General features: G+C 44.3%; 1 protein-coding gene across 4 annotated transcripts in view; it reads left to right on the plus strand.

Moving 5' to 3' along the window:
• Positions 1-299: 299 nt before the first annotated feature.
• The window catches only part of LOC115205659 (FERM and PDZ domain-containing protein 3), a 47,930-nt gene continuing 25,122 nt past the window's right edge, over positions 300-23,107 (plus strand). For 2 of the 4 annotated variants that reach the window (XM_029771850.1, XM_029771851.1), the window contains exons 1-6: positions 300-419; positions 1,251-1,411; positions 1,698-1,800; positions 4,585-4,630; positions 12,341-12,445; positions 22,105-22,212. In XM_029771850.1, coding sequence (XP_029627710.1) covers positions 379-419; positions 1,251-1,411; positions 1,698-1,800; positions 4,585-4,630; positions 12,341-12,445; positions 22,105-22,212 — 564 coding nt within the window. In that variant the 5' untranslated portion in view covers positions 300-378. Of the gene's footprint in view, positions 420-1,250; positions 1,412-1,697; positions 1,801-4,584; positions 4,631-12,340; positions 12,446-22,104; positions 22,213-23,107 lie in introns of those variants that run through there. The other 2 variants (XM_029771853.1, XM_029771854.1) reach the window with 2 other exon arrangements.

A 23,107-nucleotide genomic window follows, 5' to 3' on the forward strand; every position in this document is an offset into this window, starting at 1 on the left:
CAGAAAAGCAGCAGGTTCTGGACCTCGTTGGCTAAGAGTTGAATACCCCTGGCTTATACCAATTAAGTATTTTACTCTGCAGCAAGTAGAGTGCATTAAATATTATAGGCTCTATTCGAATTTGCTTCAGTGTTCTGATCGCTCTTATTGTCAATCTGTAATGTTATTCCCTCCTCCCTTCCTTCTCCCCCCTTCATCTCGTATATAATGCCCTACCCCCCATCCCTCCTCCCTTCATCCTTCTCTCACCATCCTTCCCTCTCCCTCTCCCTACTCTCCCTCTCCATCCATCCTCCCTCCTCTCAGGTGAATGACTGAGAATCAGAGCGAGCTCCATGCTGTGAGACCCCACCCCATGCTCCTCCCTCCTCTCAGGGGATGGCCAAGGTCCAGGATGGACACACAAACACATGTGACAGGTACGCTACACTTCCTCCCTACGTAGGGCACACAAACACATTATTTCTCTCTACATGGAGTACTTGACTTACACCCTAAATAGGACATTTCCTTCCCCATATACACCCTATATTTCCTTCCCCATATACACCCTATATATCCTACCCCATATACAACCTACATAGGACATTTCCTACTTCATATACAACCTACATAGGACATTTCCTACTTCATATACACCCTACATAGGACATTTCTTACCCCATATACAACCTACATAGGACATTTCCTACTTCATATACACCCTACATAGGACATTTCCTACTTCATATACACCCTACATAGGACATTTCTTACCCCATATACAACCTACGTAGGACATTTCCTACCTCATATACACCCTACATAGGATATTTCCTACCTCATATACACCCTACATAAGATATTTCCTACCTCATATACACCCTACATAGGATATTTCCTACCTCATATACACCCTACATAGGATATTTCCTACCTCATATACACCCGACATAGGATATTTCCTACCTCATATACACCCTACATAAGATATTTCCTACCTCATATACACCCTACATAGGATATTTCCTACCTCATATACACCCGACATAGGATTTTTCCTACCTCATATACACCCTACATAGGATATTTCCTACCTCATATACACCCTACATAGGGAACATAATGAGTCACAGACACAGACGCATAGACACTTATTTATTTTTGTATCTAAACGTGTGTGTGTGTGTGTGTGTGTGTGTGTGTGTGTGTGTGTGTGTGTGTGTGTGTGTGTGTGTGTGTGTGTGTGTGTGTGTGTGTTCCCGGTGCAGCACTGCAATGTTAGAAGAGAGCCAGGATGGTATGGACAGTGGTAGCCTGACTCCTGGCCCAGCTTCAGCTCGACAGGTCTGCATTCAGCGCCACCCCAGCCAAGGCTTCGGATTCATAGCAGGCAGCCAGAGACCAGTCATCGTACGCTCTGTCTCTGCAGGTAGGCAGGGATCTGTGTGTGTGTGAGCGAGAGCAATAGAGCGAGAGATAGATAGAGAGACGATGTGAGTGATGTTAGTTTGATGTCTACTACTGTGTGTCCGTCTGTTACGCATAGACTAAGTGTCCTTCTGCGTGTGTGTGTGCGATTGTGTGTGTGTATGTGTATGTGTATGTGTGTGTGTGTGTGTGTGTGTGTGTGTGTGTGTGTGTGTGTGTGTGTGTGTGTGTGTGTGTGTGTGTGTGTGTGTGTGTGTGTGTGTGTGTGTGTGTGTGTGCTGTCCCAGACGGCCCGTCCATCGGCAAGCTTCTCCCTGGAGACCAGATCCTGGCCATCAATGAAGAGGTTGTGAGCGAGGCTTCCCGGGAGAGAGTCATAGACCTTGTAAGGTAACATCCTTTATATCACCACAGAGGAGGGGGGAGGGAGGTCGAGGGGTGGGGGAGGTCAAAGGTTGGTGGGGGGAGGATGGGGCAAGTCGAGGGGTGGATGGTTTGGCGAGGACGGTAGAGCGAGGGTTGGGGTGTAAGGAATGAGTTGAGGAGAAGAATCCAATGCAATGTGTCTCTAGATTGTTGTTCGTCTATAATCTACACCTGATGTGAGTCTATAACCTACACCTGATGTGAGTCTATAACCTACACCTGATGTGAGTCTATAACCTACACCTGATGTGAGATTATAACCTACACCTGATGTGAGACTATAACCTACACCTGATGTGAGTCTATAACCTACACCTGATGTGAGTCTATAACCTACACCTGATGTGAGATTATAACCTACACCTGATGTGAGACTATAACCTACACCTGATGTGAGATTATAACCTACACCTGATGTGAGTCTATAACCTACACCTGATGTGAGTCTGTAACCTACACCTGATGTGAGACTATAACCTACACCTGATGTGAGACTATAACCTACACCTGATGTGAGACTATAACCTACACCTGATGTGAGTCTATAACCTACACCTGATGTGAGTCTATAACCTACACCTGATGTGAGACTATAACCTACACCTGATGTGAGTCTATAACCTACACCTGATGTGAGATTATAACCTACACCTGATGTGAGTCTATAACCTACACCTGATGTGAGTCTATAACCTACACTTGATGTGAGACTATAACCTACACCTGATGTGAGTCTATAACCTACACCTGATGTGAGATTATAACTTACACCTGATGTGAGTCTATAACCTACACCTGATGTGAGTCTATAACCTACACCTGATGTGAGACTATAACCTACACCTGATGTGAGATTATAACCTACACCTGATGTGAGTCTATAACCTACACCTGATGTGAGTCTATAACCTACACCTGATGTGAGACTATAACCTACACCTGATGTGAGTCTATAACCTACACCTGATGTGAGATTATAACTTACACCTGATGTGAGTCTATAACCTACACCTGATGTGAGTCTATAACCTACACCTGATGTGAGACTATAACCTACACCTGATGTGAGATTATAACCTACACCTGATGTGAGTCTATAACCTACACCTGATGTGAGTCTATAACCTACACCTGATGTGAGACTATAACCTACACCTGATGTGAGTCTATAACCTACACCTGATGTGAGTCTATAACCTACACCTGATGTGAGTCTATAACCTACACCTGATGTGAGTCTATAACCTACACCTGATGTGAGTCTATAACCTACACCTGATGTGAGACTATAACCTACACCTGATGTGAGTCTATAACCTACACCTGATGTGAGATTATAACTTACACCTGATGTGAGTCTATAACCTACACCTGATGTGAGTCTATAACCTACACCTGATGTGAGTCTATAACCTACACCTGATGTGAGTCTATAACCTACACCTGATGTGAGACTATAACCTACACCTGATGTGAGATTATAACCTACACCTGATGTGAGACTATAACCTACACCTGATGTGAGTCTATAACCTACACCTGATGTGAGACTATAACCTACACCTGATGTGAGATTATAACCTACACCTGATGTGAGACTATAACCTACACCTGATGTGAGTCTATAACCTACACCTGATGTGAGACTATAACCTACACCTGATGTGAGACTATAACCTACACCTGATGTGAGACTATAACCTACACCTGATGTGAGTCTATAACCTACACCTGATGTGAGTCTGTAACCTACACCTGATGTGAGTCTATAACCTACACCTGATGTGAGACTATAACCTACACCTGATGTGAGATTATAACCTACACCTGATGTGAGACTATAACCTACACCTGATGTGAGTCTATAACCTACACCTGATGTGAGACTATAACCTACACCTGATGTGAGACTATAACCTACACCTGATGTGAGACTATAACCTACACCTGATGTGAGACTATAACCTACACCTGATGTGAGTCTATAACCTACACCTGATGTGAGTCTATAACCTACACCTGATGTGAGACTATAACCTACACCTGATGTGAGACTGTAACCTACACCTGAGGTGAGTCTATAACCTACACCTGATGTGAGTCTATAACCTACACCTGATGTGAGATTATAACCTACACCTGATGCGAGTCTATAACCTACACCTGATGTGAGTCTATAACCTACACCTGATGTGAGATTATAACCTACACCTGATGTGAGACTATAACCTACACCTGATGTGAGATTATAACCTACACCTGATGTGAGACTATAACCTACACCTGATGTGAGACTATAACCTACACCTGATGTGAGACTATAACCTACACCTGATGTGAGACTATAACCTACACCTGATGTGAGACTATAACCTACACCTGATGTGAGACTATAACCTACACCTGATGTGAGTCTCGGACAGGACGAAGCTTTGGAGGGAATGTTGTTCTTAGCTCATACAACACATTAAGAGCAGAATAGTTGCAGTAAATGCAGCAGCAGCAGCAGTACAGTGGGGATCGTGCTGTGTGTTTGAAGGCTAAAGTCATGGGGAAATAGTCTGTCTCTAAGCCTCATGTGTTCCATGGAAACATAATGAGACAGATGAGTCATTGAATCATAGAGAACAGAGAGGAGGTCCAGCAGGTAAAAACAGTACCGTTTCTTCCAAAGCCACAGCTCTAGTGTTACCTAACCCACTCCACACTCCTCTCTCTTCTCATGTCTGCTGCCTGTCCTCTCTATAGATGCTGCAAAGACTCCATAGTTCTCACTGTGCTGCAGCCTCACCAGGTAACAATACACAGCTCTCGCTCAACGTTTCTCTCACCGTCTCCTTGACATTCTCAAGCTCTATCTGTATCTCTTTATCCCTCCATTTCTCCTGTTCTCTCTGCTCTCCCTCTCTCTCTGCTCTCCCTCTCGCTCCCTCTCTCTGCCTCCCTCTCTCTCTGCCCCCTCTCTCTCTGCCCCCTCTCTCTCTGCCTCCACTCTCTCTGTCTCCCTCACTCTCTCTGCCTCCCTCACTCTCTCTGCCTCCCTCACTCTCTGTGCCTCCCTCACTCTCTCTGCCTCCCACTCTCTCTCTGCCTTCCACTCTCTCTCTGCCTCCCTCTCATTCTCTCTCTCTCATTCTCTCTCTCTCTCACTCATTCTCTCTCCATCATTATCTCTTTCCCACATTATCTCTCTCCTTCATTCTCTCCCTCCCTATTTTTACTGTGTGTCATGTGATTGTCAGTAAGTACTCTTCAAACACACTAAAAACAAATGGTTCTATATAGTGCCAAATAAGGGTTATTTGGCTTGTGACCATAGCTGAACCCTTTTTGGTGCTGTATGAAAAGTTTATTTTTAAGGTTCAATGAAGACCCATGCTCATAAGGTTCTAAATGGAACCTGTATGGTGCTATAAATCAAATCAAATTTTATTTGTCACATGCACCGAATACAACAAGTGTAGGTCTTACCATGAAATGCTTACTTACAAGCCCTTAACCAACAGTGCACTTCAGGAAGAGTTAAGAAAATATTTTCCAAATAAACTAAAGTAAAAAATTATTTAAAAAGTATACACAATAACATAACAATAGCGAGGCTATATACAGGGGGTACCGGTACCGAGTCACTGTGTGGGGGTACAGGTTAGAGGTCATTTGTACATGTAGGTAGGGGTGAAGTGACTATGCACAGATAATAAACAGTGAGCAGCAGCAGTGTACAAAAGAAATGGAGGGGGGTCAATGTAAATAGTCCGGTGGCCATTTAATTAAAGAACCCTTTATAAAGAACCATTAAAAAAGGGTTCCGCTATGGTTACAACCCTTTTGGGGGCGATATAGAACCCTTTTTATGGTTATTTATAGAACCTTTATGGAGAAATGCTCTACACTGAGTGTACAAAACATTAGGAACACCTTCCTAATATTGAGATGTGCCACCTTTTGCCCTCAGGGCATGGACTCTACTTCGTCAGGGCATGGACTCTACAAGGATGTCAAAAGTGTTCCACAGGGATGCTGGCCCATGTTGACTCCAATGGTTCCCACAGTTGTGTGAAGTAGGCATGAAAAACCCAGCAGCGTTGCAGTTCTTGACCTGTCTCCTCTCCTTCATCTACACTGATTGAAGTGGATTTAACAAGTGACGTCAATATGGGTTTATAACTTTGACCTGGTCACTCAATGTCATGGAAAGAACCATATGGAGGGATTTAACGTGGTTTAATAGCCATATTATATTGTTACAATTCCATAGGTTTTATTGTTGTGTTTTATTGACAAGTTGAAGACTGGGATTCCATTAACAATTCTCAGAAAGCCATTTGTGTCTTTTGTAAGACACTTTCACTGGCTATAATTTAATATAACATGAATTAACATCACACAACAGACTAGATAAACTGGAATGACTCTCTCACTCACAGTTGAACAAAAAGAGCTATTTACAAACCACGCCCCCAAATATTCAAATGAGCCACTGCTCATACCTTCAGTGGTGGAAAAGTACCCAACTGTCATACTTCAGAACTTCAGAACCAACTTCAGAACCAACTGTCATACTTCAGAACTTCAGAACCAACTTCAGAACCAACTGCCATACTTCAGAACCTCAGAAGCAACTTCAGAACCAACTTCAGAACCAACTATCATACTTCAGAACTTCAGAACCAACTTCAGAACCAACTGTCATACTTCAGAACTTCAGAACCAACTTCAGAACCAACTGTCATACTTCATATAATAGAAAATGACTCAAGTAAAAGTGAAAGTCGCCCAGGAAAATACTACTTGAGTAAAAGCATAAAAGTATTTGGTTTTACATATACTTAAGTATCACAAGTAAAAGTATAAATCATTTCAAATGTCTTATATTAAGCAAAACAGATGGCACCATTTTCTTGTTTTTGTTATTTACGGATAGCCAGAGTCACACTCAAACACTCAGACATCATTTACAAACAAAGCATTTGTGTTTAGTGAGTCCACCAGATCAGAGGCAGTAGAGATGACTGGGGATGTTCTCTGTTTAGTGAGTCCACCAGATCAGAGGCAGTAGAGATGACTGGGGATGTTCTCTGTTTAGTGAGTCCACCAGATCAGAGGCAGTAGAGATGACTGGGGATGTTCTCTGTTTAGTGAGTCCACCAGATCAGAGGCCGTAGAGATGACTGGGGATGTTCTCTGTTTAGTGAGCCCACCAGATCAGAGGGAGTAGAGATGACTGGGGATGTTCTCTGTTTAGTGAGTCCACCAGATCAGAGGCAGTAGAGATGACTGGGGATGGTCTCTGTTTAGTGAGCCCACCAGATCAGAGGCAGTAGAGATGACCGGGGATGGTCTCTGTTTAGTGAGTCCACCAGATCAGAGGCAGTAGAGATGACTGGGATGGTCTCTGTTTAGTGAGCCCACCAGATCAGAGGCAGTAGAGATGACTGGGGATGTTCTCTGTTTAGTGAGTCCAGCAGATCAGAGGCAGTAGAGATGACTCGGGATGTTCTCTGTTTAGTGAGTCCACCAGATCAGAGGCAGTAGAGATGACTGGGGATGTTCTCTGTTTAGTGAGTCCACCAGATCAGAGGCAGTAGAGATGACTGGGGATGTTCTCTGTTTAGTGAGTCCACCAGATCAGAGGCAGTAGAGATGACTGGGGATGTTCTCTGTTTAGTGAGTCCACCAGATCAGAGTCCGTAGAGATGACTGGGGATGTTCTCTGTTTAGTGAGCCCACCAGATCAGAGGGAGTAGAGATGACTGGGGATGTTCTCTGTTTAGTGAGTCCACCAGATCAGAGGCAGTAGAGATGACTGGGGATGGTCTCTGTTTAGTGAGCCCACCAGATCAGAGGCAGTGGAGATGACCGGGGATGGTCTCTGTTTAGTGAGTCCACCAGATCAGAGGCAGTAGAGATGACTGGGGATGGTCTCTGTTTAGTGAGCCCACCAGATCAGAGGCAGTAGAGATGACTGGGGATGTTCTCTGTTTAGTGAGTCCACCAGATCAGAGGCAGTAGAGATGACTCGGGATGTTCTCTGTTTAGTGAGCCCACCAGATCAGAGGCAGTAGAGATGACTGGGGATGTTCTCTGTTTAGTGAGTCCACCAGATCAGAGGCAGTAGAGATGACTGGGGATGTTCTCTGTTTAGTGAGCCCACCAGATCAGAGGCAGTAGAGATGACTGGGGATGTTCTCTGTTTAGTTAGTCCACCAGATCAGAGGCAGTAGAGATGACTGGGGATGTTCTCTGTTTAGTGAGCCCACCAGATCAGAGGCAGTAGAGATGACTGGGGATGTTCTCTGTTTAGTGAGTCCACCAGATCAGAGGCCGTAGAGATGACTGGGGATGTTCTCTGTTTAGTGAGTCCACCAGATCAGAGGCAGTAGAGATGACTGGGGATGTTCTCTGTTTAGTGAGTCCACCAGATCAGAGGCAGTAGAGATGACTGGGGATGTTCTCTGTTTAGTGAGTCCACCAGATCAGAGGCCGTAGAGATGACTGGGGATGTTCTCTGTTTAGTGAGCCCACCAGATCAGAGGGAGTAGAGATGACTGGGGATGTTCTCTGTTTAGTGAGTCCACCAGATCAGAGGCAGTAGAGATGACTGGGGATGGTCTCTGTTTAGTGAGCCCACCAGATCAGAGGCAGTAGAGATGACCGGGGATGGTCTCTGTTTAGTGAGTCCACCAGATCAGAGGCAGTAGAGATGACTGGGATGGTCTCTGTTTAGTGAGCCCACCAGATCAGAGGCAGTAGAGATGACTGGGGATGTTCTCTGTTTAGTGAGTCCAGCAGATCAGATGCAGTAGAGATGACTCGGGATGTTCTCTGTTTAGTGAGTCCACCAGATCAGAGGCAGTAGAGATGACTGGGGATGTTCTCTGTTTAGTGAGTCCACCAGATCAGAGGCAGTAGAGATGACTGGGGATGTTCTCTGTTTAGTGAGTCCACCAGATCAGAGGCAGTAGAGATGACTGGGGATGTTCTCTGTTTAGTGAGTCCACCAGATCAGAGGCAGTAGAGATGACTGGGGATGGTCTCTGTTTAGTGAGCCCACCAGATCAGAGGCAGTAGAGATGACCGGGGATGGTCTCTGTTTAGTGAGTCCACCAGATCAGAGGCAGTAGAGATGACTGGGGATGGTCTCTGTTTAGTGAGCCCACCAGATCAGAGGCAGTAGAGATGACTGGGGATGTTCTCTGTTTAGTGAGTCCACCAGATCAGAGGCAGTAGAGATGACTCGGGATGTTCTCTGTTTAGTGAGCCCACCAGATCAGAGGCAGTAGAGATGACTGGGGATGTTCTCTGTTTAGTGAGTCCACCGGATCAGAGGCAGTAGAGATGACTGGGGATGTTCTCTGTTTAGTGAGCCCACCAGATCAGAGGCAGTAGAGATGACTGGGGATGTTCTCTGTTTAGTTAGTCCACCAGATCAGAGGCAGTAGAGATGACTGGGGATGTTCTCTGTTTAGTGAGCCCACCAGATCAGAGGCAGTAGAGATGACTGGGGATGTTCTCTGTTTAGTGAGTCCACCAGATCAGAGGCCGTAGAGATGACTGGGGATGTTCTCTGTTTAGTGAGTCCACCAGATCAGAGGCAGTAGAGATGACTGGGGATGTTCTCTGTTTAGTGAGTCCACCAGATCAGAGGCAGTAGAGATGACTGGGGATGTTCTCTGTTTAGTGAGCCCACCAGATCAGAGGCAGTAGAGATGACTGGGGATGTTCTCTGTTTAGTGAGTCCACCAGATGAGAGGCAGTAGAGATGACTGGGGATGTTCTCTGTTTAGTGAGTCCACCAGATCAGAGGCAGTAAAGATGACTGGGGATGTTTTCTGTTTAGTGAGTCCACCAGATCAGAGGCAGTAGAGATGACTGGGGATGTTCTGTGTTTATTGAGTCCAGGATGTTCTCTTGATAAGTGTGTGAATTGGACCATGAATTGGACCATTCCTGCTAAGCATTCAAAATGTAATGAGTACTTTTGGTTTTCAGGGAAAATGTATGGAATAAAAATTATATTATTTTCTTTTGGAATGTAGTGAAGTAGAAGTAAAAGTTGTCAAAAATATAAATAGTAAAGTAAAATACAGATACACCCCCCCCCCCCCCCAAAAAAAAACATAGGTAATACTTTAAAGTGTTTTTACTTTTCTCCGCTGCGTACATTTTAATTATCACTAAAAGAGGAACTAACCCTTGAACTGCAAAGAACCATTGGGCTCAAAGGGTTCTTTCGGTCTGTATGGTTCCACATAGAACCATCACTCTTCCCAAAGAACGCTAATGTTTTTAGTGTGCTGTGCTACTAAACAAAATCACCTTTATAGGCTACATGGCTACTGCTAGAATTTCTTGTGTCAACAGTCTGTTTCAAAAGCACTGTTTTATGCACAAACACGTATCAGTTATTTTGTTGGCTTTGTAATTACAGACCCATGCTCAGCCAGGCATGTAATTAAATGTTAATGTAAAACGTCCTAATTATTTAACCATCTAACTACATCACGTTTTTGCCAAACATAACTAAATGGTTTCAAAGCATAAAATCAAATGAAAACTTTTCTAATTTGTTTAATTTTATTATTAATGCAGTGAATAAACCCTAAATGTCTTATAAGCTATGGAGACAGATTGCGATATTGTTTCTCCCTCTTTCCTCTCTTCCAGTCACCTGTTTCTCCTCCTCTTTCCTCTCCTCTCTTCCAGTCACCTGTTTCTCCTCCTCTTTCCTCTCCTGTCTTCCAGTCACCTGTTTCTCCTCCTCTTTCCTCTCCTGTCTTCCAGTCACCTGTTTCTCTTCCTCTTTCCTCTCCTCTCTTCCAGTCACCTGTTTCTCCTCCTCTTTCCTCTCTTCCAGTCACCTGTTTCTCCTCCTCTTTCCTCTCCTCTCTTCCAGTCACCTGTTTCTCCTCCTCTTTCCTCTCTTCTCTTCCAGTCACCTGTTTCTCCTCCTCTTTCCTCTCCTCTCTTCCAGTCACTTGTTTCTCCTCCTCTTTCCTCTCCTCTCTTCCAGTCACCTGTTTCTCCTCCTCTTTCCTCTCTTCTCTTCCAGTCACCTGTTTCTCCTCCTCTTTCCTCTCCTCTCCTCTCTTCCAGTCACCTGTTTCTCCTCCTCTTTCCTCTCCTCTCTTCCAGTCACCTGTTTCTCCTCCTCTTTCCTCTCCTCTCTTCCAGTCACCTGTTTCTCCTCCTCTTTCCTCTCTTCCAGGCACCTTTTTCTCCTCCTCTTTCCTCTCCTCTCTTCCAGTCACCTGTTTCTCCTCCTCTTTCCTCTCTTCTCTTCCAGTCACCTGTTTCTCCTCCTCTTTCCTCTCTTCTCTTCCAGTCACCTGTTTCTCCTCCTCTTTCCTCTCTTCTCTTCCAGTCACCTGTTTCTCCTCCTCTTTCCTCTCCTCTCTTCCATTCACCTGTTTCTCCTCCTCTTCCCTCTCCTCTCTTCCAGTCACCTGTTTCTCCTCCTCTTTCCTCTCCTCTCTTCCAGTCACCTGTTTCTCCTCCTCTTTCCTCTCCTCTCTTCCATTCACCTGTTTCTCCTCCTCTTTCCTCTCCTCTCTTCCAGTCACCTGTTTCTCCTCCTCTTTCCTCTCTTCCATTCACCTGTTTCTCCTCCTCTTCCCTCTCCTCTCTTCCAGTCACCTGTTTCTCCTCCTCTTTCCTCTCTTCCAGTCACCTGTTTCTCCTCCTCTTTCCTCTCTTCCAGTCACCTGTTTCTCCTCCTCTTTCCTCTCCTCTCTTCCAGTCACCTGTTTCTCCTCCTCTTTCCTTTCCTCTCTTCCAGTCACCTGTTTCTCCTCCTCTTTCCTCCCCTCTCTTCCAGTCACCTGTTTCTCCTCCTCTTTCCTCTCTTCTCTTCCAGTCACCTGTTTCTCCTCCTCTTTCCTCTCTTCTCTTCCAGTCACCTGTTTCTCCTCCTCTTTCCTCTCTTCCAGTCACCTGTTTCTCCTCCTCTTTCCTCTCCTCTCTTCCAGTCACCTGTTTCTCCTCCTCTTTCCTCTCCTCTCTTCCAGTCACCTGTTTCTCTTCCTCTTTCCTCTCCTCTCTTCCAGTCACCTGTTTCTCCTCCTCTTCCCTCTCCTGTCTTCCAGTCACCTGTTTCTCCTCCTCTTTCCTCCCCTCTCTTCCAGTCACCTGTTTCACCTCCTCTTTCCTCTCCTCTCTTCCAGTCACCTGTTTCTCCTCCTCTTTTCTCTCCTCTCTTCCAGTCACCTGTTTCTCCTCCTCTTTCCTCTCCTCTCTTCCAGTCACCTGTTTCTCCTCCTCTTTCCTCTCCTCTCTTCCATTCACCTGTTTCTCCTCCTCTTCCCTCTCCTCTCTTCCAGTCACCTGTTTCTCCTCCTCTTTCCTCTCTTCCAGTCACCTGTTTCTCCTCCTCTTTCCTCTCTTCCATTCACCTGTTTCTCCTCCTCTTTCCTCTCCTCTCTTCCAGTCACCTGTTTCTCCTCCTCTTTCCTCTCCTCTCTTCCATTCACCTGTTTCTCCTCCTCTTCCCTCTCCTCTCTTCCAGTCACCTAAGTCAGCCTTTATAAGTGCAGCTAAGAAGGCCCATCTGAGAACTAACCCGCCCAAAGTGCGCTTTTCAGAGCAAGTGTCCTTCAGTGACCCAGACTCAGTAAGTATACTCTTCCTATCTCTCTCTCTCCATTTCTGTCTCCCTCTCAGTCATTCTTGCTTTCTCAGTCTTTAATTCTCTCTCACACTGTATTTCTCTCACTACTCACTCTTTCTCCACTTCTCTCTAAAATGTTCTCTATTTATTCTCTCTTTACCCTGGGCCTGGGCCTGTCTCCTGGCTGATTAAACATGGTTGAACATCCTCTTCCTCTTTGGGTAGCTGACTACCTGCACCATACAAAACAGCCTTGGGTCCAACACAGTGCAGCTTTTTGATTATAAATTGTTCTCCTCCAGATCGATGTCCCCTCTCTCTGGTAGAGCACAGGTTGCACCTCTAAACTGTTTCTAAGATGTTTATTAAACATTGGGCACATTTTGAATTCAGCTGCAGCAGCAGTGTTACAGTGTTAGGCTGGCTGAGAGCTGAGATGTAAAGTCCCTGCTTGGCTGTGAAGGTCCTCTCCCTACTGCTTCGGAGCTCTGAGTAAGTCTCCCAAATGACACTCTATTCCCTACATAGTGCACTACTTCTGACCAGAGGCCTATGGGCCCTGGTCAAAATTAGTGCACTATAATAGGGCCCAGGTCAAAAGTAGTGCACTATATAGAGAATAGAGTGCCATTTGGGATGCAGACTGAGTCCTCTTCTCGAACCCCAGAGGGGTTGGCTCTACAGGTAAGCCAACAGGTTTACCTCTCACTGTTCCTATTGACAGCTGTTATGCAATTTATGAATAACAAATTAGGTTTTAGTTGCACAGCCTTTGATTCTGTGAAAGGGAAAGATAACTGGGAAGCTAACGGGAGAGTTACCAGGGAGCTAACAGGAGAGATAACTGGGGAGAGTTACTTGGGAGCTAATGGGAGAGTTACTTGGGAGTTAATGGGAGAGATACTGGGGAGAGTTACTTGGGAGTTAATGGGAGAGATACTGGGGAGAGTTACTTGGGAGCTAATGGGAGAGTTACTGGGGAGAGTTACTTGGGAGTTAACGGGAGAGATACTGGGGAGAGTTACTTGGGAGTTAATGGGAGAGATACTGGGGAGAGTTACTTGGGAGCTAATGGGAGAGATACTGGGGAGAGTTACTTGGGAGTTAATGGGAGAGATACTGGGGAGAGTTACTTGGGAGTTAATGGGAGAGATACTGGGGAGAGTTACTTGGGAGTTAATGGGAGAGATACTGGGGAGAGTTACTTGGGAGTTAATGGGAGAGATACTGGGGAGAGTTACTTGGGAGTTAATGGGAGAGATACTGGGGAGAGTTACTTGGGAGTTAATGGGAGAGATACTGGGGAGAGTTACTTGGGAGTTAATGGGAGAGATACTGGGGAGAGTTACTTGGGAGTTAATGGGAGAGATACTGGGGAGAGTTACTTGGGAGTTAATGGGAGAGATACTGGGGAGAGTTACTTGGGAGTTAATGGGAGAGATACTGGGGAGAGTTACTTGGGAGTTAATGGGAGAGATACTGGGGAGAGTTACTTGGGAGTTAACGGGAGAGATACTGGGGAGAGTTACTTGGGAGCTAACGGGAGAGTTTTTATTTTTATTTATTTAACCTTTATTTAACCAGGAAGGGCTCATTGAGATGTAAAATCTCTTTTTCAAGAGCGTCCTGGCCAAGATAGGCAGCGCCAAGTCATGACAAAAATTACAGACAAACAACATGAAAAACTACAAGTAATCTAGTAAAAACCATAGAATTAACAAAGAATATAACAAAATCAAAAACAGCTAATTAAAAACATTGACATGTCAGGGAATCAGTCTCAAGATCATTCATCAGTGATTTAAAAATACCAATCGGGACATGTTCTTCCAGTTTAAAAGTATTTTGTAAGGCGTTCCAAGACGATGGCGCAGAATACATAAAAGCCCTTTTTAACAAATTCAGTTCGAACATTTGGAACAGTTAGCAGGATAAAGTCCAGCGAACGAAGAGAGTACCCACCACATTTCTGAACAATAAAAATGCCCAAATAAAAAGGTAGTAAACCCAAAATGGCTTTGTAAATAAAAGTATACCAGTGACTGAGCCTACGAGTAACTAGAGAAGGCCAGCCAACCCTGGTATACAAAGTGCAGTGGTGCGTAAGGGTTTTGCAGTTTAAAATAAATCTCAAAGTGCCATGGTAAAGGGTGTCAATTGATCTCAAACACTGAGCGGAAGCATTCATATATAAAATATCCCCATAGTCTAGTAAAGGCATAAATGTAGCTGATACTAGCCTCCTTCTGGCTTCAAAAGAAAAACAAGCCTTATTCCTAAAATAAAATCCTAATTTCAGCTTCAATTTTTTTGTAAGTTGTTGAATATGCATTTTAAAAGAGAGGCCATCATCAATCAAAATTCCAAGATATTTATATGAGGTTACAACCTCAATCTCCTTGCCCTGACAGGTAGTAATAGGTGAAAGGTTCAGAGGTCTATTTTTTGCTTTAGAAAACACCAGTAGTTTTGTTTTGTCAGTATTGAGGATAAGCTTCAATTGAGACAAGGTATGTTGAACAGTATTAAAAGCAGTTTGCAAGTTCTGGAAAGCTTTTGTAAGAGATGAAGCACAACAGTAAAGTTACTGTACTGTGTACTCTACTGCGTAGAGTTACTGGGGAGAGTTACTTGGGAGCTAAAGGGAGAGATACTGGGGAGATTTACTTGGGAGTTAATGGGAGAGATACTGGGGAGAGTTACTTGGGAGCTAAAGGGAGAGTTACTGGGGAGAGTTACTTGGGAGTTAATGGGAGAGATACTGGGGAGAGTTACTTGGGAGTTAATGGGAGAGATACTGGGGAGAGTTACTTGGGAGCTAATGGGAGAGTTACCTGGGAGAGTTACTTGGGTGCTAATGGGAAAGGTACCTGGGAGCTAAGGGGAGAGTTACCTGGGAGCTAAGGGGAGAGTTACCTGGGAGCTAAGGGGAGAGTTAACAGCTTCTACCCCCAAGCCATAAGACTGCTGAACAATTAATCAAATGGCCACCAGATTATTTACATTGACCCCCCCCCCCCCCATTTGTTTTGTACACTGCTGTTGCCCGCTGTTACTACATATGTACACATTTTTTTATTTAGTTTATTTGGTAAGTATTTTCTTAATTTTTTTTTAACTGCCCCCTCACGGATCCCGTTATTGGGATCAAAATCGACAACATCCGGTGAGCTGGAGCGCGCCAAATTCAAATGACAAAATTGTAATATTAAACATTCATGAACATACAAGTGTCCTACATCATTTAAAAGCTTAACTTCTTGTTAATCCGGGCCACTTTGTCAGATTTCAAAAAGGCTTTACGGCGAAAGCATACCATGCGATTATCTAACGACAGCGCACCACATACAAAAGCATTAAAACCATTTTCCAAACCAGCAGAGGCGTCACAAAAGTCAGAAATAGCGATAACATAAATCACTTACCTTTGAAGATCTTCCTCTGTTTGCAATCCCAAGGGTCCCGGCTACACAACAAATGGTTGTTTTGTTCGATTAAGTCCTTCTTTATATCCCAAAAAAGTAAGTTTAGTTGGCGTGTTTGATTCAGTAATCTACCCGTTCCACTAGTTCAACATGCATACAAAGGAATCCCAAAAGTTACCAATAAACTTCGTCCAAACAAGTCAAACAACTTTTCTAATCAATCCTCAGGTACCCTAATATGTAAATAAATGATCAAATTTAAGACGGAATGTAGTATGTTCAATACCGGAGATAAATAACGAGGTGTGCGCCCTCATCCACGCGCGCCACAAGACTACAGTCAAAATGAGAGCCGCCTTGAAAAACTACAACTACTGATTCATTTTTAAAAAACAAGCCTGAAACCCTTTCTAAAGACTGTTGACATCTAGTGGAAGCCATAGGAACTGCAATCTGGAAGCTATTTATTTGTATATCCCATAGACAAGAGTTGAAATGGACAGTGACCTCAAAAGAAAATTAGGAATGGATTTTCCTCGGGTTTTCACCTGCAATATCAGTTCTGTTATATTCACAGGCATTATTTTAACAGTTTAAGAAACTTCAGAGTGTTTTCTATCAAATGCTTCCATTTTATGCATATCCTAGCTTCTGGGCCTGATAATAGGCAGTTTACTTTGGGCACGTCATTTATCTAAACTTCCGAACACTGCCCCCTAGCCCTAAGAGGTTAACCCTTTTGGTTCCAGGTAGAACCCTTTTGGGTTCCATATAAAACCTTTTCCAAAAGGGTTCTACCTGGAACCAAAAAGGGTGTAGATTAGAATTCCTCCTAGTCCACCGTGGCTTCTCTCTAAGACCCGAGGAGGGTGATGGTGGCAGAAATAAAGGTTGAATTTAGCATAACAGGTTGTGCTGTGTGAGCCGAGCATGGAGCAGAGCAGTGCAGGGTCTGCCTCCAAAATGACACCCTATTTCCTACATAGAACCCAATTGGCTCCTGTCAAAAACAGTGAACTATATATGGGCTCTGTTTTGGATGCAGCCATAGAGAAATGGAGCGTTATTAGAGCCACAAGTGCTCTGTCCCAAATGGCACCCTATTTCCTTCATAGTGCTCTATTGGCTCCTATTCCCTTCATAGTTCCCTATTGGCTCCTATTCCCTACATAGTTCTCTATTGGCTCCTATTCCCTACATAGTTCTCTATTGGCTCCTATTCCCTACATAGTTCTCTATTGGCTCCTATTCCCTACATAGTTCTCTATTGGCTCCTATTCCCTACATAGTTCTCTATTGGCTCCTATTCCCTACATAGTTCTCTATTGACTCCTATTCCCTACATAGTTCTCTATTGGCTCCTATTCCCTACATAGTTCTCTATTGGCTCCTATTCCCTACATAGTTCTCTATTGGCTCCTATTCCCTACATAGTTCTCTATTGGCTCCTATTCTCTACATAGTTCTCTATTGGCCCCTATTCCCTACATAGTTCTCTATTGGCTCCTATTCCCTACATAGTTCTCTATTGGCTCCTATTCTCTACATAGTTCTCTATTGGCTCCTATTCCCTCCATAGTTCTCTATTGGCTCCTATTCCCTACATAGTTCTCTATTAGCTCCTATTCCCTACATAGTTCTCTATTGGCCCCTATTCCCTACATAGTTCTCTATTGGCTCCTATTCCCTACATAGTTCTCTATTGGCTCCTATTCTCTACATAGTTCTCTATTGGCTCCTATTCCCTACATAGTTCTCTATTGGCTCCTATTCCCTACATAGTTCTCTATTGGCCCCTATTCCCTACATAGTTCTCTATTGGCTCCTATTCCCTACATAGTTCTCTATTGGCTCCTATTCCCTACATAGTTCTCTATTGGCTCCTATTCCCTACATAGTTCTCTATTGGCTCCTATTCCCTCCATAGTTCTCTATTGGCTCCTATTCCCTACATAGTTCTCTATTGGCTCCTATTCCCTACATAGTTCTCTATTGGCTCCTATTCCCTACATAGTTCTCTATTGGCTCCTATTCCCTACATAGTTCCCTATTGGCTCCTATTCCCTACATAGTTCCCTATTGGCTCCTATTCCCTACATAGTTCTCTATTGGCTCCTATTCCCTACATAGTCTCCTATTGGCTCCTATTCTCTACATAGTCCTCTATTGGCTCCTATTCCCTACATAGTTCTCTATTGGCTCCTATTCCCTACATAGTTCTCTATTGGCTCCTATTCCCTACATAGTTCTCTATTGGCCCCTATTCCCTACATAGTTCTCTATTGGCTCCTATTCCCTACATAGTTCTCTATTGGCTCCTATTCTCTACATAGTTCTCTATTGGCTCCTATTCCCTACATAGTCCTCTATTGGCTCCTATTCCCTCCATAGTTCTCTATTGGCTCCTATTCCCTACATAGTTCTCTATTGGCTCCTATTCCCTACATAGTTCACTATTGACTCCTATTCCCTACATAGTTCTCTATTGGCTCCTATTCTCTACATAGTTCTCTATTGGCTCCTATTCTCTACATAGTTCTCTATTGGCTCCTATTCCCTACATAGTTCTCTATTGGCTCCTATTCTCTACATAGTTCTCTATTGGCTCCTATTCCCTACATAGTTCTCTATTGGCTCCTATTCCCTACATAGTTCTCTATTGGCCCCTATTCCCTACATAGTTCTCTATTGGCTCCTATTCCCTACATAGTTCTCTATTGGCCCCTATTCCCTACATAGTTCTCTATTGGCCCCTATTCCGTACATAGTATTTGGGACACATCCATAGTAGATGTAGTCCCCTCACCTCCCTCCCCCTGCCTCCAGCTCCCCTCACCTCCCTCCCCCTGCCTCCAGCTCCCCTCACCTCCCTCCCCCTGCCTCCAGCTCCCCTCATCTCCCTCCCCCTGCCTCCACGTCCCCTCACCTCCCTCCTTTGCTGTAACAACGCTGCCTCTCAGTGTCATTCAAATGTACTTTTTGTTTTGTTTTTACATTTTTTTCCCTTTTCTCTTTGACAGTCATTCTATCTCCGCCTAGCAACTCCACTCCCACTTGTCTCCAATTCCACATCCCAACCCTCAACTTCCCTCAGCCCCTCCTACCTATCTCTGCTGGCCACCCTCTTCGGATTTCTACGCACCTTATATCTTTGATATACCATATGATTAACTGAACTTAATTCAAGCAGAAAGAGAGAGAGAAAGGGGGGTGGTCAGAGACAGATTGAGAGGTAGAGACTGGGGAAGAGAAAAGGTTCACCGCTGTCATTACACATATTTATTCATTTATCCTCCGTACCCCCAGGGGAGTTGGACCATCTCTCTCTCCGTGTATCAGGCCTCCACCCAGGAGAGTTGGACCATCTCTCTCTCCCTGTATCAGGCCTCCACCCAGGAGAGTTGGACCATCTCTCTCTCCCTGTATCAGGCCTCCACCCAGGGGAGGAGGACCATCTCTCTCTCCCTGTATCAGGCCTCCACCCAGGGAAGGAGGACCATCTCTCTCTCCCTGTATCAGGCCTCCACCCAGGGGAGGAGGACCATCTCTCTCTCCCTGTATCAGGCCTCCACCCAGGGGAGGAGGACCATCTCTCTCTCCCTGTATCAGGCCTCCACCCAGGGGAGGAGGACCATCTCTCTCTCCCTGTATCTGTATCCCAGGGGTCTACATGCAGTCTAATCCAGGCTACAGGGGAAATCTATGGTATTATCATGGGTGTTATCAATCCCCTTAGCCCCCTGGCTGCTGTGTGTGTGTGTGTGTGTGTGTGTGTGTGTGTGTGTGTGTGTGTGTGTGTGTGTGTGTGTGTGTGTGTGTGTGTGTGTCATGCCTGAGGGGATGCTTGCTTTCCTGGCAATGAAAGACCACGAGCCAGTAATTCTCCCGTTAGCTCCTCTGTAAAATCTATCAAACTTTACTTGTCACATGCTCTGAATACAACACATGTAGACCTTACCATGAAATGCTTACTTACAAGGCTGACATCTTATGTGGATACATCTGTAGTGACGTCAGTCTGTTCTAAATGATGCTCCAATTTACTGAAGGAATCATTTCATTACCTCTCATCAGATATAGTAGTTGTTCAATATTATTACATTTAGGTCATTTAGCAGACGTTGTTATCCAGAGCGACATACAGAAGCAATTAAGGTTAAGTGCATTGCACCTTCGGTTACTGGCCCAACGCTCCTAACCACAAGGCTACCAACCTCTGAGGGGCTACACTGTCCATCTTCCCCATTCCCCTCTCTCTTCTCTCTTTCACTGTCCCTCTGTCAGTTCACAAAGTGATTTTCTGACCAGCAGTGGATGCACGTGGTGTACTTGTGAGTGTATGTACACTACCGTTCAAAAGTTTGGAGTCACTTAGAAATGTCCTTGTTTTGAAAGAAAAGCACATTTTTGGTCCATTAAAATAACATCAAATTGATCAGAAATACAGTGTAGACATTGTTAATGTTGCAAATGACTATTGTAGCTGGAAACGGCTGATTTTTAATGTGATATCTGCATAGGCGTACAGAGGCCCATTATCAGCAACCATCACTCCTGTGTTCCAATGGCACGTTGTGTAACCTAATCCAAGTTTATCCTTTTAAAAGGCTAATTAAATCACTAGAAACCCCTTTTGCAATTATGTTAGCACAGCTGAAAACTATTGTTCTGATTAAAGAAGCAATAAAACTGGCCTTCTTTAGACTAGTTGAGTATCTGGAGCATCAGCATTTGTGGGTTCGATTACAGGCTCAAAATGGCCAGAAACAAAGAACTTTCTTCTGAAACTCGTTAGTCTATTCTTATTCTGAGAAATGAAGGCTGTTCCATGCGAGAAATTGCCAAGAAACTGAAGATCTCGCATAACGCTGTGTACTACTCCCTTCACAGAACAGCGCAAACTGGCTCTAAGCTGAATAGAAAGAGGAGTGGGAGGCCCCGGTGCACAACTGAGCAAGAGGACAAGTACATTAAAGTGTCTAGTTTGAGAATCAGATGCCTCACAAGTCCTCAACTGGCAGCTTCATTAAATTGTACCCACAAAACACCAGTCTCAACGTCAACAATGAAGAGGCGACTCCGGGATGCTGGCCTTCTAGGCAGAGTTCTTCTGTCCTGTGTCTGTGTTCTTTTGCCGATCTTGATCTTGGCCAGTCTGAGATATGGCTTTTTCTTTGCAACTCTGCCTAGAAGGCCAGCATTCCGGAGTCGCCTCTAAACTGTTGACGTTGAGACTGGTGTTCGGATTAGCTAACACAGCGTGCCATTGGAACACAGGAGTGATGGTTGCTGATAATGGGCCTCTTTTCACCTATGCAGATATCACATTAAAAATCAGCCGTTTCCAGCTACAATAGTCATTTACAACATTAACAATGTCTACACTGTATTCCTGATCAATTTGATGTTATTTTAATGGACAAAAAAAAAAAAATCTTTCAAAACAAAGACATTTCTAAGTGACCCCAAACTTTTGAACGGTAGTGAATAACGAGGGCTTTGAGTGACCAACTCTCTCTACTTCCCTCATTTACCCTCCTGATGACACCATCTCTGGAGAGAGTGAATATCTGTCACGCCCTGACCCCCTACCTGAACTGAAATCAACTCCGGCAGAGGAAACCTTTTCTGATGAGTGGCTGATAAAAGCAGAATAACCTTGAGTCATCAGGCCTCCTGCAGCAGTCATCCTCAGGCCTCCTGCAGGTCTCCCTGGCCTACGCAACCATCACACTTTATAGTCTATTCAGCCAGCTAGCTTCCAATTGTACTTGCAGCACTGGCACATGCATATTAAATTGATGCATTGAGGAAATGTAATGAGCTGTTCTTTAATCACAGCACAATATATCCAGGCAGGAGTCCTAAAGCTGAGTTGTGTCCCTATTCAGGCTGCCCCGGTTCAATGAAGGTATTGCTCCTCCATGGAACTCTGAAAGCTCCAGCCTGTTCCCTTCTGAACTGCTTTTAGATGGAATGTACTTCTCTCTGCACATTCCACAGTTCCGGAGTTCCGACTTCATTTAATTATAGCCCTGATCCCCTACTCTGGGGTTGATTAGATGTACTGTACCATGTTGATGTAGGATATTAACCATTTAAGTACTTTCTCAGATACCTCATCTTACCTCTGTCTAACTGCTAGAAGAGGCACTAAGGTTTTACATTTGCTCTCTTTTTTCTCCACCCTCTTTCTCTCCCACCCTCTATCTCTGCATCTCTCCCTCTCTCTCACAGACAATGCTAAAGGACGACTCTTTGCTACTCATACCAAATGTGCTGAAGGTGTTCCTGGAGAATGGTCAGATCAAGTCCTTTACGTTTGACAGCCGCACCACTGTCAGGGTACGTATACAGTGTATGATCCAATTTGTAAACATTACCAACAGAGTGAATGTGATGATTGATTTAAAATGGTCGCTCTCTGCTGGTGATTTGCAGGATGTGCAATGATACAAGTAAAGGGAGGGCTGTGATTGGTTACATTGCCTACTGTGCCCATTTATCTGTATTAAATAGGCTATAACTATAAAAGTAGGGGAGATCCCACACTGGAACTTTGATATGAGTATATCATGTTCAACAATACATTGTAAAATACTACTTATATTGCAGAGCAAGCGGTAAAGCTTCATATAACACCAAATGTTGCTTTGTAGCACCGACAGATGAAACAAACATGAGAAACTGATTGGATTTTGCAAAAAGTCATCCACGTAATGGGAATCTAACTTGTTTTTTAAAATTATTCACGTTGGTTGACAACTCAACCAAATGTAAATCAAAACTAGATGTTGTACTGACGTCTGTGCCCAGTTGGTATAACCATCGTAAAAATATTGAATGACGCCACTGATGGTAAGACTCCCCGCACAGTGCTTCATGAACAGGCCTAGTTATGAGAAGCCCACTTCCTTCAATTACCAGTATTTTATAATGGCTGTGCTTGCGTCTGAACTTGCACCCTATTCCCTATATAGTGCACTACTTTTGACCCAAGCCCTATGGGTTCTGGTCAAAATGAGCGTGCTAAAAAGGGAATAGGGTGGCATTTGAGGCGCATACTGTAATATTGTAATGGCATACAGCAGTCAGTCAGGAGGCAGATAGTAATGACTTCTATCTACTGTCAGGCTCTGCCATCTCTTACCAGGCTCTGCCATCTCTTACCAGGCTCTGCCATCTACTGTCAGGCTCTGCCATCTCTTACCAGGCTCTGCCATCTCTTACCAGGCTCTGC

The sequence above is a fragment of the Salmo trutta genome, chromosome 13 (genome assembly GCF_901001165.1).
Source record: "Salmo trutta chromosome 13, fSalTru1.1, whole genome shotgun sequence".
NCBI classification, from domain to species: Eukaryota; Metazoa; Chordata; class Actinopteri; order Salmoniformes; family Salmonidae; genus Salmo; species Salmo trutta.